At 37.4% G+C, this 15,014-nt stretch overlaps 1 protein-coding gene across 1 annotated transcript in view; it reads right to left on the bottom strand.

Annotated features, from left to right (window-relative positions):
• The window catches only part of OTUD4 (OTU deubiquitinase 4), a 42,228-nt gene that overhangs the window by 16,596 nt on the left and 10,618 nt on the right, over positions 1-15,014 (bottom strand). Inside the window, exons 4-12 of the mRNA XM_015558862.1 lie at positions 14,287-14,359; positions 12,266-12,347; positions 9,603-9,735; positions 6,419-6,476; positions 6,075-6,192; positions 5,918-5,982; positions 2,404-2,498; positions 1,279-1,382; positions 991-1,177 (exon numbers count right to left, since the gene is read on the bottom strand). Coding sequence (XP_015414348.1) covers positions 991-1,177; positions 1,279-1,382; positions 2,404-2,498; positions 5,918-5,982; positions 6,075-6,192; positions 6,419-6,476; positions 9,603-9,735; positions 12,266-12,347; positions 14,287-14,359 — 915 coding nt within the window. The remainder of the gene's footprint in view (positions 1-990; positions 1,178-1,278; positions 1,383-2,403; positions 2,499-5,917; positions 5,983-6,074; positions 6,193-6,418; positions 6,477-9,602; positions 9,736-12,265; positions 12,348-14,286; positions 14,360-15,014) is intronic.

Raw genomic sequence — 15,014 nt, 5'->3', positions numbered from 1 at the left:
AGACATATGTTGTAGTAGTATCTTTACAGACACAGCTCCTAGGACAATTAAATATATTAGCTTTACCCTCTTGATTGAAACATGCAAGATGAGTAACACAGAAAAAACAATCTAAATAAAAAATGAGCAACGGATCTGAATAGAAACTTCTTCAAAGAAGACATACAGATCGCCAATAGGCACATAAGATGTTTAACGTCACTAATCATCAGAGAGATGCAAATTAAAACCCCAAGAGCTATCGCCTCATACCTGTCAGAATGGCTATCATCAACAAATCAGCCCTGGACGGTTTGGCTGAGCGGATAGAGTAGGCCTGTGAACGGAAAGGTCCCAGGTTCAATTCGAGTCAAGGGCACATGCCCCAGTTGTGGGCTCGATCCCCAATAGGGGACTTGCAGGAGGCAGCCGATCCATGATTCTCTCTCATTGTGAATGTTTCTATCTCTCTCTCCCTCTTCCTTCCTCTCTGAAATCAATAAAAAAAATAAAAATTTTTTTAAAAAATCAACAAATGACAAGTGCTGGTGAGGATGTGAAGAAAAAGGAACCCTCCTGCACTGCTGGTGGGAATGCAGACTGGTGCACACAGTGGAATACTATGCTGCTATAAAAAAGAAGGAACTTTTACCATTTGCAACAGCATGGATGGAACTGGAGAGCATTATGCTAAGCAAAATAAGCCAGTCGGAGAAAGATAAGTATCACATCATCTCACTCATATGTGGAATATAATGATCAACATCATTTGATTAACAAGAAAAAAAGAGACAAATTGGGGGGGGGGTCAATTGGGGAAAAGGGAGATACATGTAAAACTTTAATAAATAAATAAATAAATAAGACTTACTCTGCAAAGTTAGTTTATTTCTTTAAAGAGAACTATGAAGAACTGAAATCCTCACATAGTATTTTATCAACAATACTTTTAATATTATTCTATAACTAAAAGCATGAAATGTGGCAAATAAAAGAAAATGCCCCTCTTACCTTATGATCTGTGAAGGTGTCCTGCTAAGATTCTTGTGCTCACTAGAGGGTTTCTGAGACGGTGACCCTGCAGAATGACTAGAAAATGCATGCTGTCTTACTCCCGAAGGGTGCTGAAGTCGAGGAGGTAGTGCTGATGGAGCTTTTACTGTCTTGCTTGAATTCTTTGGCCCTCTATAATCTGCATCTGTGACAAGAATCCAAAAATACCTCATAATTTCCTATGATCAACAATGCCATGTATCTTTACCCCTCCCCCCAAAAAAGAATAACTTGATGTGCTCTTACCAGAATGGAAATTTTGTCCAGAAGGGGTAGGTTTTTTCATCTTCTTCCCTGACACTGTGTTCCAGCTTTCTGAGGGAGGTGGTTTGAGGGTCTTCGGCGAGTGCCTTCAAAAGGAAGGAAAAGACATGTAATAATTTAAAATGCTTATAGTAACAATACCTACTTAAGTATTCAGCATAGCAATTTTATTTGTAACTTACATAAAAATTTCCAGCTTTAGTTCTTATATTAAAAATAAAGTACAAACAAAGCCATTTAGCAACCCAGATGTAATTCTAATAAACAAAAGATAACAAATCAAAAGCATGTTTTCAAACCCCAAAATACCAGAAGACAAAAAGGCCTTAAATCACAATCGAAGCAAAAGATTCGAGGAATGATTGCTATTTGTTAGATGTGATAATGGTACTGTCATTCAGGTGGGGAGAGGCAGGAGCCCTTACTGTGCTAGAGACACATAAAAGTACCTACATGTCTATGACAAATGGTATAACGTCTGAATTTTTTGAATTATTCCAATTCCATTTATAAAAAGGGTTAGGGAAAATAGATTAGGAAAGACTGCTAAATGCTGTTAACTGATGAACCAGGATGATGGTATATTAGAGTTCACTGCACTATGCTCCTGACATTTATGTATGATTGAAGTTTTCCATAGTAAAGTTTAGGTGTGACTTACTACCTTTATCTCTAATAAGGGCAGCAGCAACTAAAATAAAAGGTATTCTAAAGTAACATTGTAAATCTACCATAAAATTTTACTCCGTCTGACATTTATTTAAAATTAATTACATGCAATGCAGTACCAAATAATATTAGGAATGAATATGATCTCTGTCCTCCAAAGCTCCCACTTTATAGTTATAAAATAGTCAATTTCCCAAACTGCCTTTGTGAAGAATGGCACATTTTAAACAGTAACAGGCAAAATGAGTTTTCTTTTATATCATCATGCAAAAGACTGAATTTAAACTCTATTTTTCAAAAGCTCTGAACAAATATTTCTACACAAAGGCAACACCTTTAAGTGAATCTGAAAATGCACAAAGCCCTTTTGAAATGCTCGTGATTACATTAGGCAAGTTGAAAAGATAGTAAATGCCTTAGTTGAAGAGCAGTACATACTTCCTTCCAACTTCTTCAACCAAAACTGGTCCGTTCTCAGAATGAACCCCTTGAAGGTCTGCAGTAGAAAATTTTCCATTGTGATCCAAGCTAACCTGTTGAACAATTCCAGAAAGATCAGTCATCTGCTTCCTTGCATTAATGATCAGTTTTTAAAATTTATTGTTTCCAATTAAAGAGAAAATGAAATGTATATTGTTAAACACAAAACTAATTTCAAAACAGTATACAATAATATGTTTCTCTGTGTTTACCCTTCCAAAATTGTTCTAAATTACTATCCTAAATAGTTCAAGAAGTAGTAGCAACATCTATTAAGGCTCCTAACAAGAGAGGCATCTTGTCCTGGTCCTGAAGTCAGGACTGTGGCACAACACAACCAGGATTCCAGGCCTGGCATTTTTACTTACCGGCAATATGACCTTGGGCAAGTTACTTCTCATACTTCAGTGTCTTCATATGCAAAATAAGGCTAATAATAGTACCGAGGTCATAGGACTCATGGAGATGGAATGAGGTATGTATCATATACATGAAGGACGCGACAGTATTATTATAATTACTATGTGTAACTGTGACCTTTCTCCTCCCTAAAAATAGATCTGTTATCTGTTCTCTCCATGGTATTTTCCAAGAGTAAACTGTGATAGGAGAATAAGCCCTGAGGTGTTTCTATAATCAAACAATACACAATGAATAGGGGATCTGGCATGATTACACCAGGAGCACTAAGAGCCCACCCGTGTTGCATGGCTTTGAGTACCCTCGTACTTTTACTAGTAGACAAAGTCCTCTAACTGAGGTTTCATTCTTCACAAATCAAAATAGGACACTTCGCCTTCCTCTCTTTAACAATCAAAAATATTTTCCCGAAGTTTTTTATCAAAAGTTAAAACTGTATCTTATATGTTCACTTGAGTAAACAAGTCATCTTTGACTCCTAGCAGTTTACACAATAAAGTTTCAATTAAATTTTATCCAAGTTAAAGTAGTAGAATTAGAAACAAAATACTCTAAAATAGAAAAAATTAAAACAAGTATCTGCTTTATCATCTACCTTATTAATGGCATCTACCAAAGTAACTGCAACCTCAAAGAAGATATGCATGATTTGAAATGAGTAACAAAACTTTAGTGATGCAGCGTAAGATAAGCAATCTTCTCTTCTCTGTTGAGGGGTAGGGAAGAAGGGGAATACTAAGCCTTGGTTTTATTCTTCTCTTTTGTTCCCTTCAAAGATTTCACAATTCTGTTCTATAATTAGAGCATAATTCTGACAATCCCATAAGGAAGAATCTAAATGAATTACAACCTCTTCTTCCTTTCAAATACCCCAGAACCAGAACACTATGAAAAGTGCTCAAAAGTGTACAGATATAATCCTGGTCAATCAGATACTTTTCACAAACAACTTTATAACAAAGGAAATTAGTGTTTCCCCCACAAGTCAAGGAGAAATGTTTGTCAAGGGCTACTGTAAGGTAGTTTTGAAAAGGCAAACACTTTTTTCCTTTTAATCCTCACCTGAGGATATGTTTTTATTGATTTCAGAGGAAGAAAAGGGTGTCAGGGAAGGAGGGAGGGAGGGAGAGAGGAGGGAGGGAGGGAGGAAGGAAGAGAGGGAGGAACGGAGAGAGAGAGAAACATCAATGTGAGAGAGAAACACTGATTGTTGACTCCCATACATGCCCCGACTAGGGATCAAACCCACAACCTAGGTATGTGACCTGACTGGGAATCAAACCCCAAACCTTTTGGTGTACAGGATATCGCTTCAACCAACTGAGCCACCTGGCCAGGGCAAAAGGCAACACTTTTTGATGGAAGCCATTTTGATGAAAATTATCTTCCAATTAATTCTTGTGTACGTGGATTGCTTTTATTTTGGAAATAGTCCATTTTTATCATAAACAACAGAAAAGGGACCTTTGGAAATTACCTTTTCCAGAGTTTCTCTACACTTGGCATTTTTGACACTTTGGACCAGATAATTCTTTGCCATGGGAAGTGGGAAAGGGTGTCCCTGTACACTGTAGGATATTTGGTAATATCCCTGGCCTTTACCCACTAGATGTGAGTAGCATCTTCCCAGTTAGAAAACAAAAAAATGTCTGCAGACATTGCTCAGCAGGGAGTGGGGGGGGTGCAAAATCACTCCAAGTTAAGAAACACTGATGTGTCCTGGCCGGTGTTTCTCAGTGGTTAGAGTAGTTCTCAACCTTCCTAATGCCGCGACCCTTTAATACAGTTCCTCATGTTGTGGTGACCCCCAACCATAAAATTATTTTTGTTGCTACTTTATAACTATAATTTTGCTACTGTTATGAATCGTAATGTAAATATCTGATATGCAGGATGTATTTTCATTGTTACAAATTGAACATAATTAAAGCATAGTGATTAATCACAAAAACAATATGTAATTATATAGGTGTTTTCTGATAGTCTTAGGCGACCCCTGTGAAAGGGTTGTTCAACCCCCAAAGGGATCGCGACCCACAGGTTGAGAACCGCTGGGTTAGAGCATCGCCTTGCACACCAAAGGGTCTTGGATTCGATTCTCAGTCAAGGGCATGTACCTGGTTTGCAGGTTCGCTCCCCACCCCCAATCAGGGCACGTTCAGGAAGCAATCGATGTGTCTTTCTCACATTGATGTGTGTCTGTCTCTCCCTCTCTTTACCCCTCTTCCCTCCCTTCTACGTTCTCTCTAAAAAGCAAGGGAAAAAATACCCTCCGGCTAGGATTAAGCAAAAATAAACTGATCTAATCCAACTTTCCCCTTTAATAATCTGCTACTTAAATCCAGAGCACTAGTTTATTCAAAGTAAATGAAAATCTCCTCTTATTGTCAGTCCACTTTACTTTCTTAATTCAACCAAAATACATTATGTACCACCTGGCTGGCTTGGCTCAGTGGGAGCATCAACCTATGAACCAGGAGATCATGGTTTGATTCCTAGCAGGGTACATGCCTGGGTTTCAGGCTCAATCTCCCCAGATTGGGGCGTACAGGAGGCAGCCAATCAATGATTCTCTCTCATCATTGATGTTTCTCTCTCTCTACCTCTCCCTTCCTCTCTGAAATCAATAAAAAGATATATCTTTTTTTTTTAGAAAAACATTATGTACCTCTCAATTTTCCAGAATAACTCTTATAAGCAAAACAAACTGACCTATAATATCAAGCTTGAACCAATTATAAAATATTTGCCAACTGTAATGAAAATATCTAAAAACCTAAAATGTTACTGTAACTTCTTTGAAGCAAGCAATATCAAAAATTAGATTTTTTTTTAAGGTCATGTGACAGAATGCCATGGTTTTAGATACATACAATTTTGGTAATGTATTCAAATGAATCAAAATGCTAAATATTTAAAACCATGAAAATGTATACATGAAAAAATATATTCTAAAATTCCAAATTAACAATACATTCAAACTTATCTGTTTACTTGGTTCCTATTATAATAAGATGTCAGGTAAGATCTTTTCTTCTATATAATCACTTACTTGGCATTTATCCCCAACTTCATACTGTAAGCCAGCAGCAATGGAATAATCACGTTTCTGTTGAGCTGTAAATAATATCAGAATAATATCAAGTTGACTTAATTATTTTCAAGTGCCACAAAACAAATCTATGGAAAATGCAGATTTTTAAACTCACCTTGTTTAGACTTGAGCCAAATTTCATATTCCACATTTCTATAAACTGCTGGATTGAGTGACTTAAGAACCTTTCTAGACAAAGGAAGGCTTTGGGAGTTCCCACTGTTTTTCAGGTGCTAAACAAACAAAGTCAGGATTAAAAAAATAAAACATTTTTGTTTGACATATGTATAAGAATAAAATCAAAAGAAAACTTCAAAAATTACTAAGTTGCTGAAAAATGTACTAGTTAGATACGCCTGACTCTATTGAAAATGTACCAGGAAAGATTAAAAATATTAAGACTGCACTTTTATAAGCTCTTATATTGAAGAACAAGTTAAGACCTTTAGAAAAAAATACCTGATCACTTGACAGAGCTTTAAATCCATTTACATCATTAGCGGTGGTAGTTTTTCTCCTATAAAGGAAAAAACATAACCATAATTAGTACAAAATGTGTTCACATGCAATTAATTTATTCTAACTTCACATAAAAGTATCAGAAGTCAGAGTTATATTCCACAAAGTCAAAGCTATCTTCCAATGAGCCTTTACAAATTTTAATAAAGTGCACAAGTGGCACTGACCAGTTTGGCTCAGTGGACAGAACGTCGGCCTGTGGACTAAAACAGCGGTAACCAACCTTTCAGACCTCACAGACCCCCAGCGACCCCAGACCACTGGTTGGCGACTGCTGGACTAAAAGGGTCCTGGGTTTAATTCCAGTCAAGGACACGTATCTAACTTACAGGCTTGAGCCCTGGCCCTGGTGAGGGCGCATACTGAAGGCAACCTATCTATGTGTCTCTCTCACATGGATGTTTCTCTCTGTCTCTCCCCTTCCCCTTCCACTCTCTCTAAAATCAATGAAAAAATATCCTTGGGTGAGGATTAAAAAACATACAAAAAATAAAGTGTGCACGTGTGTGTGTGTGTGACTTATAAAATATAATTCAAAGACTTTTATCAGTAGTTCTTACTGGCTCAATAAAACAAACAGAAATAAACTGAAATTCAGGTAAGTAGTATAATTGGGTTTATAAAACATTCAATGTAGAAAATTTTCCTTTTAATACATAGATGATGATCCATTAAACAAAATATTCCACTACAAAAAGATGTACAGTCTAGTGATAATGAATGCAAACCATATTCAGTATGCTAATACTAATAAGTGCTATTGGGAATGTTAGGAAAAAATTATAGTGTTGAGCCATAGGCTCAAATAATAAAAAGTGGGATGAGGAAAGAACTTGTTGAGATGTCTTTTTGAATAAATAATTAAAGGTAACAAGATAGCAAACCATAAGTCTATTCAGTATTCCAGGCAAAAAAAACAGAAATCAAGTGCAAAGACCCTGGTGTGGACAAGGGCTGGCAAGGCTGGAACAGAGTGATAGCAAGTAGAATGAGAGATGAGGTGAGGAGCCACCTGTACTCTTCTGTCCTACACTCCTTCATAAATCAATTTCTAGTCTTTGGGACAATTTCCCAAGTCTGTACCCTTAAATGCAGCAATCTTTAACAGACTCCAAGTAGCCAGTGTCTAGATTTTTTAAAAGCACCCATAATTTCCAGTACTTCAGCACTGTGAATGCGAAAAGAATCCAGGCACAAGAGTATAACAACATCCCTAGTCTTTCCTCCTTGCTATCACACTATGCCTATCTATTGTGCCATGGTTATATAGCATTCTTCCCTACTTGAAGCCTTGTCTTCCCTAAGCCAGATATGACACAAGAAATCTGTAATAATGCAAAAAGTTAACGAGAAAGGCTCCAATGTTACAACAGTAAAAAGCAACAATAGTAAAGTATAAAAAGAAAAACAGCATTATAATGAACACACCTTCCCTGATTAACTTCCTCCTATGTTCAATGACATGTCTTAATCAGAGAGGTGCTGGAGAGGACCATGGAGTAAAATTTTTACCTGTGCAAAGTCAGTCCATTCTAGCATTAAACTTATAAAGGCAGACCCAGATTCTAACCTAACTGTTCATTTCTTTCTTATAAAGAAATGGCAGACTATTTTGCAATCCGGATCAGAAAAATTTAAGAAACGCCTTGAATTACAGATAAAAAGATAACTAAGTACTTAATAAGGAATTAGATATCAATTTTCATTTCTTTCTCTAGTTTCACAGTATGAAACACCAAGTAGGAGGCTTTCCTATTTAAGATACAACAGCAATAATAGTTTAACTTCATTAGGATTGGAATATGATTAGTTGCTCTAAAATATCCTATATAATAAAACCCTAATATGCAAATCAGCCGAATGGCAGAATGACCAGTCGCTTTGACACGCACTGACCACCAGAAGCCAGATGCTCAATGCAGGAGCTGCCCCTGCTCAGGGCCGATGAATGGGCGGCACCATGCCACCAGCCAAGGCAGGTGCCAGTGGGGACCCCCCGATCGCCCCACCCGCCAGTCAACCCACATATCGGCCCTGATCGCCAGACTGACCTAGGGACCCTACTCATCCACGAATTTTGTGCACTGGGTCTCTAGTATTCTTATTATTGATGAAAATATGTTGGACACTATATTTAGGAACTAGCTTATGCACTTTATGTGTTATCTCATTTAGTTATTATAAACTGGAGGCCCAATACACGAAATTTGTGCATAGGTAGGATCCCTAGGCCTGGTTGGTGATCAGGGTGACTGTGGGGCAAGTGGCAGGGCAATTAGGGGCCCCCGCTGGCACCCACCTTGGCTGACCTGTGGCCTGCACGCAGCTTCTGCATTAAGCATTTGCCCCCTGGTGGTCAGTGCACATCATAGCCACCGGTCATTCTGCCATTTGGTCTATTTGCATATTAGGCTTTTATTATATAGGAGGATTCTGCCCTTTGAGGAACTACTAATATATCTCATTTTACAGATGCAGAATTGAGGCTTCTTAGTGAATTTAAGTAATTTTCCCCAAATCTAGTAAGTTGGCAGGAAGCCAGTATTGAAACCAGGTTTGGAAGTATACAGCCCAAGCTCTTATCCACTAGTTTATACGTCCTGTGTGGGGGGAGAAAAAAAATATCATAGACTCAAAGTTAAAAAGTGCTTATTCACAACCTAAACAAAAGCATTATCCAGAGCTGTTCCCACACTATACCCTAATTTGGGATTTTTATTATCTAAAAAGAAAAAGAGGTGGCATTATTTAAGAAAACAATAAAAGAAAGTCAAGGAATCAAAATGGCCATTCTTTTAGCACTGAATACGCAAACAATTGACAGCTTAACCTTAAAATTTTATAATACCACAGATATAGGCAGACCAAATCTATTCCACATATACACATCCAGATTACATAGACTTAGATGCTTTCCAACCCAAAACAAGTTTTTAAGGTAAGAGTTCCTTAGTAGAAATGAGGTAAAATTAGTGGTAGAGATAAAGAACCTTCTACTGCAGATTGGTATATTTTAGGAATACCGTAATATTTCAATTTCAGGGAACTCCTTGCAGAATCATTTACTGAAATGTTTCTTTGTACGGCACTATAAAGATATCTTAAAATTTAAATTCATTCTTACCTGCAACTATCATCCTCTGAATCTGATATTTCACTGTGGCTTTCACCAGCTACTTCAGCAGTGTTGAGTCCCATCAAGATTTTACTAACATCAGTTTTAAATACCTTCTCATACAGTAATTCATAAAGGAGAGCTGCAATTAACAAGAGATATGTTATGCAACATTAACTAATTTTATGTTCAAACATAAAATTGAGTATCTACTGCCCAAGCTTCTAAAATCATAACTGGACACCTGCAACATCTATGATCAAATTTAATCAGAAAGTTGCCTACAGAGAGAGCAACCAGAATTTGTGTGTAATTAGTTTAAAATCATTACATGAGATAACTGTCATTTTTAAAAATATCAACACAAAAAGGTATCATAACTTTGAAACAAGTATGATGACAATAAAAGATAAACATGCATATTAAGCAATTATTACACTTCATGTGTTAAGCCTTTACATTATCTTCATATTTAATCCCAGCACAGTGGTATAATTATTCTAATTGTACAGATGAGGAAACTGAGAATTATAGATGGCATACAACATATCCAACCTTAAGAGACTTGGATAGAAAACATTAAGAAACATTAAGACTGCTTGCCCTAACCAGTTTGGCTCAGTGGATAGAGCATCGGCCCATGGACTAAAGAGTCCTGGGTTCAATTCCGGTCAAGGGCATGTACATACCTGGATTGCAGGCTCGATCCCCAGACCCAGCTGGGGAGCGGGGACCATGTGGAAGGCAACCAATTGATGTGTCTCTCTCACATCGATGTTTCTCTCTGTGTCTCCCCCTTCCTTCCACTCTCTCTAAAAATCAATGGAAAAATATCCTCAGGTGAGGATTAATAAACAAAACAACAAAAAATTTAAAAAAAAAAAGACTGGTAGGAAGAAGATAACTTTCCGTAAGGGACTAAAAAGAGACTGTTATAAAATGTATTCTCAGCCCAGCCAATATGGCTCAGGGATTGAGTATCAACCTATGAACGTATGACTGAACTACGGTTCAATTCCAAGTCAGGGCACATGCCTGGATTACGGGCTCGATTCCCAGTAGGAGGTGTGCAGGAGGCAGCTGATCAATGATTCTTTCTCATCACTGATGTTTCCATCTCTCTCTCCCTTTCTCTTCCTCTCTGAAATAAAAATATTTTAAATGTATTCTCAGCAGCCAATGAAGAAGCATATTTAGACAACGTTTTGCTTAAAAAAAACACACACACACACACAGAAAACATGTAAATATATATTACCAAATATTCTCAATTGGTTTTACTACAGTGATTCTTATGGAAACAAGAGTACACTAAGAATTCATCAACAATAAGTTTCCTAAGAGACTTCCTTCTAGCAAACCATCTTTCTTATACACCTTCTATCAGGGGTCCTCAAACTTTTTAAACAGGGGAGCAGTTCACTGTCCCTCAAACTGTTGGAGGGCCAGACTATAGTTTAAAAAAAAACTATGAACAAATTCCTATGCACACTGCACATATCTTATTTTGAAGTAAAAAAACAAAACAGGGACAAATACAATATTTGTATTTGCATGTGGCCCGCGGGCCGTAGTTTGAGGACCTCAGCCTTATATCATCCAACCCACAGGCACTGAGAAGTATAGGAAAGGAATCTCCATGAGCTATCCTTCCCAAAGCTGACATGTCCAGATTTCGACTAGCTGGGAAAAAAAGGACACAGTCCAGGATAGTCAGCTAGACTTTCATACCTCAAAACAGATCAATTAATTTTAAAAATTTACATTACATATTATCTTTACTGATCACCACTAGCTTAAGAACAGAGGACTCCTGGCCTGAGTGCTCAGTGGTTAGAACATCAACCTGCAGACAGAAGGATCTTGAGTTCGATTCCCAGTCAAGGGCACGTACCTGGGTTGCAGCTTCAATCCCAGGCCCAGGTCAGGGCTCATGAGGGAAGCAACCAATCAATGTTTTATTCACATCAATGTTTCTCTCTCTTTCGCTCTCTCCCTCCTTCCCTCTCACTCTCTCAACCTCCTGTGGGAATTTAAAAAAAAAAAACGAGGAAAAAGCTGTTGTATGCCCAGCACTACTGTTTTGTATGAGTGATGTGCATTTAGAACAGACAAAGGAAGGAACTAATAGAGCAGTAATTCTCAATTGGGAAGGAATTGTATCCTTCCAGGAAATATGTGGCAAATCTAGTGACATTTTTGGTTGTCACAATGGGAGATCTACACAGTAGAAGCTAGGTATACTATTAAATATCCCACCATGTACAGAACAGCCCCCACAACAAGAATTACATGGCCCAAAATGTCAATAGTGTCAAGGTTGAGAAACCCTGCTCTAGGGCCAAATATAATCAAATGTTTGATTTGCTCGGTCATGTAAATTTTCAAACCATACACTACCCAGCTTTGAAAACACATACACATCCTTATTATTGAACTTAATTACTGCAGGAAATAAATAACTTCGTATTTATAAGTCAAACTCTAGCTACTAGATCTTTTTTCCTATTAAAAGAAGTTTTTAATACAATATTAATATTTTTGGTAACCTAAGGTTTTTAGAAATATCTTTTTATACAACAAAACAGAGTATATTTGCCCTGACTTGTGTGCATTAAGACTGTATATCTTAGGAATATAATTTCCTATACAAACACAAGGGTGAAACTTACACTGACACATAGCAGAGCTCTCTTTATACTTAATGGGATAGACAATATCATAATGATTTCCATTTGAAAAACACAGTAATACCTGAAAGGGAAAAATAAAAGACACCTTTCAGCACTTCATATTTGGTATTTACATAGCAACTTATTATCTCCAATATCTCTCAATCACTAGTAAGTAATTTTCAAACAGAAAGTGAATATTTTAGAAGCAATTTAAAGCTCCAATGTAGTCAACTATGGTAAATTCACATGCAGAAATGTTATACAGCTATTAAATCAAAAAGTTCTTAATGACTTGGGGAATGCTTATGGGATAAAATATAAATACATTGCCCTAGGTTTGGCTCAGTGGATAGAGCGTTGACCTGCAGACTGAAGGGTCCCAGGTTCGACTCTAGTCAAGGGCACATGCCCAGGTTGTGAGTTTGATCCCCACAGGGGGCATGCAGGAGGCAGCCAATCAATGATTCTGTCTCATCATTGATGTTTCTATCTCTCTCTCCCTTTTCCCTTACTATCTGAAGTCAATAAAAATACATATATATTAAAAAAAAAACCAGCATGATTTCAGCTACTTAAAGAACAAGATATAAGAGACCGTAAGAAAACATTCCAAAATTTTATTAATACTTACCTCTAAGAGGCAGAATCAAAAGTAAAATTTTTCTGCTTCTTTACAGTTAAAGTACAGTTAATCCTTGAACAATGTGGGGGTTAGAGGTGCCAACTCCTATGCAGTCGAAAATCCAAATATAACTTTTGAATCCCCCAAAACTTATATTTGGTCTTCCCTAGGTATCTGCAGGGTACTGGTTCCAGGACACACAAACCACCATGCCATAATTCACAAATAGTCAAGTCCCTTATACCACATGGTGTAGAACAGCAGTTCTCAACCTGTGGGTCACGACCCCTTTGGGGGTCGAACAACCCTTTCACAAGGGTCGCCTAAGACCATCGGAAAACACATATATAATTACATATTTTTTGTGATTAATCACTATGCTTTAATTATGTTCAATTTGTAACAATGAAATTGGGGGTCACCACAACATGAGGAACTGTATTAAAGGGTCGCGGCATTAGGAAGGTTGAGAATCACTGGTGTAGAACAATGCATACAATTGGCCTTCCCCATCTGCAGATTCCCAACGTCTAACCTCAAATTAGAAAATACTGTTCTCAATCTGTTGATTGAATCCAGACACCTTGGGATGCAGAAGACAGACTATATTCATTGAAAAAAATCCACATATAAGTGAACTCAGGTAGTTCAAACTCATGTTGGTAAAAAAATCAACTGTACTTTCTAAATAGTTAACTACTTATTCAAAGAGAAATGCACACTGATTTTATTTAGATTATGTCATATTCCAATAAGTGTACTGGAAAAGGCCAGATCCAGAGAGAAGCATGTTAGGAACCCCTAAGTCCTTATTAAGGTAGTATTTCACTCAATTTCCCTCCTCCTTACCACCATTAGTTTGGTGACAGATACTTCAACTGGCCTGGATGTCTCCAGAGCAAGTAATTAAAACAAAGTTTTCTTATAATGAAGCAGCTGGGATTTTTTCCCTTCTAGACTACATATTTTTCCAGTTGTGTCTGCTTTGAACAGATAATAACTAACACCTCAGCCAGCAAATTATCTTTATAATAGGAAATATATCACGATTACTAAAGTACCTCTGGATGCAATGGAAGAACCTATTTTTACAAGTTATTTTACTAGTTAATATTTATATTGACACAAAAGAGTAATAGTCTAGTTAATCATATACACTAGTATCTCAACTTATTTTCCTCTAGTGATAGGGTTCAAGATGGTGAATTGTCGGGAAAAACTAATACAAAAAATTACAGCTCAATGATGATTAACAGGAACTACACTGTATCAACTCAGTATCAGCCTTCACGCACAAATATTTCCAAAAACCACTTTAAAATAGCTTAGGAGGTCAAGGTGGCATCTGAGTAGTTCTTTCACTTAAAGTTTTTAAAAACACTGAAAAAATTCTTACCTTTTCAGGAAAATTATTTTCAGTTACTTGTGAAGGAGAAACATTTGGTTCCCGATAAATTACAAAATCTTTCCTGAAAATAACATTTTTAGAAATTACTTCTGATGGAATATATCCTGTAAATTGAGATATATCATTCATTCATTCAAAAGCCTAATTTATGTAAAGTAATGATTTGTTTAGGCACTGAAGATATAGCAGTAAATATAAGATAGTAATGGAATACTAAGTTGTAAAATCCTATCTAATCTAATAATAGACAAACATGGTAATTGACCATACCTCTGCTACGCTTCCCATTGGCTAATCAGCAGGATATGCAAATTAACTGCCAACAAAGATGGCGGCCAGCAGCCACGCAGCTGAAGCGAGCAGAGGCTTGCTTGCTCCAGTGATGGCAGAAGCCAAGGTTCCCCGCCTGCCGCAGCCCGGCTCTGAGCTCCTGAAGCAACAGCTCCAAAAGCAACAATGTTTCAATTATAGAAGCTAAACAAACCCCAGATACCCGCTTTCAGCCAGCCCCGGCCTCAGAGCTGGAGCGGGCTCTCAGCTCCAGTGACAGCTATAGAAGGTAAATAAATCCCAGAATAAAAATAGAAAGGAAAAAAGGAGAGGCTGGGAGCTTGTTGCCCGCCAGCCTGAAAACAGCCATCAGCCCCTCATCCAGGCTGACCAGGCACCCCAGTGGGGATCCCCCCACCCCCCGGTGCTGAATGGGATGTGACCAG

This window comes from Myotis davidii, unplaced genomic scaffold, assembly GCF_000327345.1.
Source record: "Myotis davidii unplaced genomic scaffold, ASM32734v1 scaffold151, whole genome shotgun sequence".
In the NCBI taxonomy this organism is placed as follows: domain Eukaryota; kingdom Metazoa; phylum Chordata; class Mammalia; order Chiroptera; family Vespertilionidae; genus Myotis; species Myotis davidii.
This window is presented reverse-complemented; position numbering and strand designations above follow the sequence as displayed.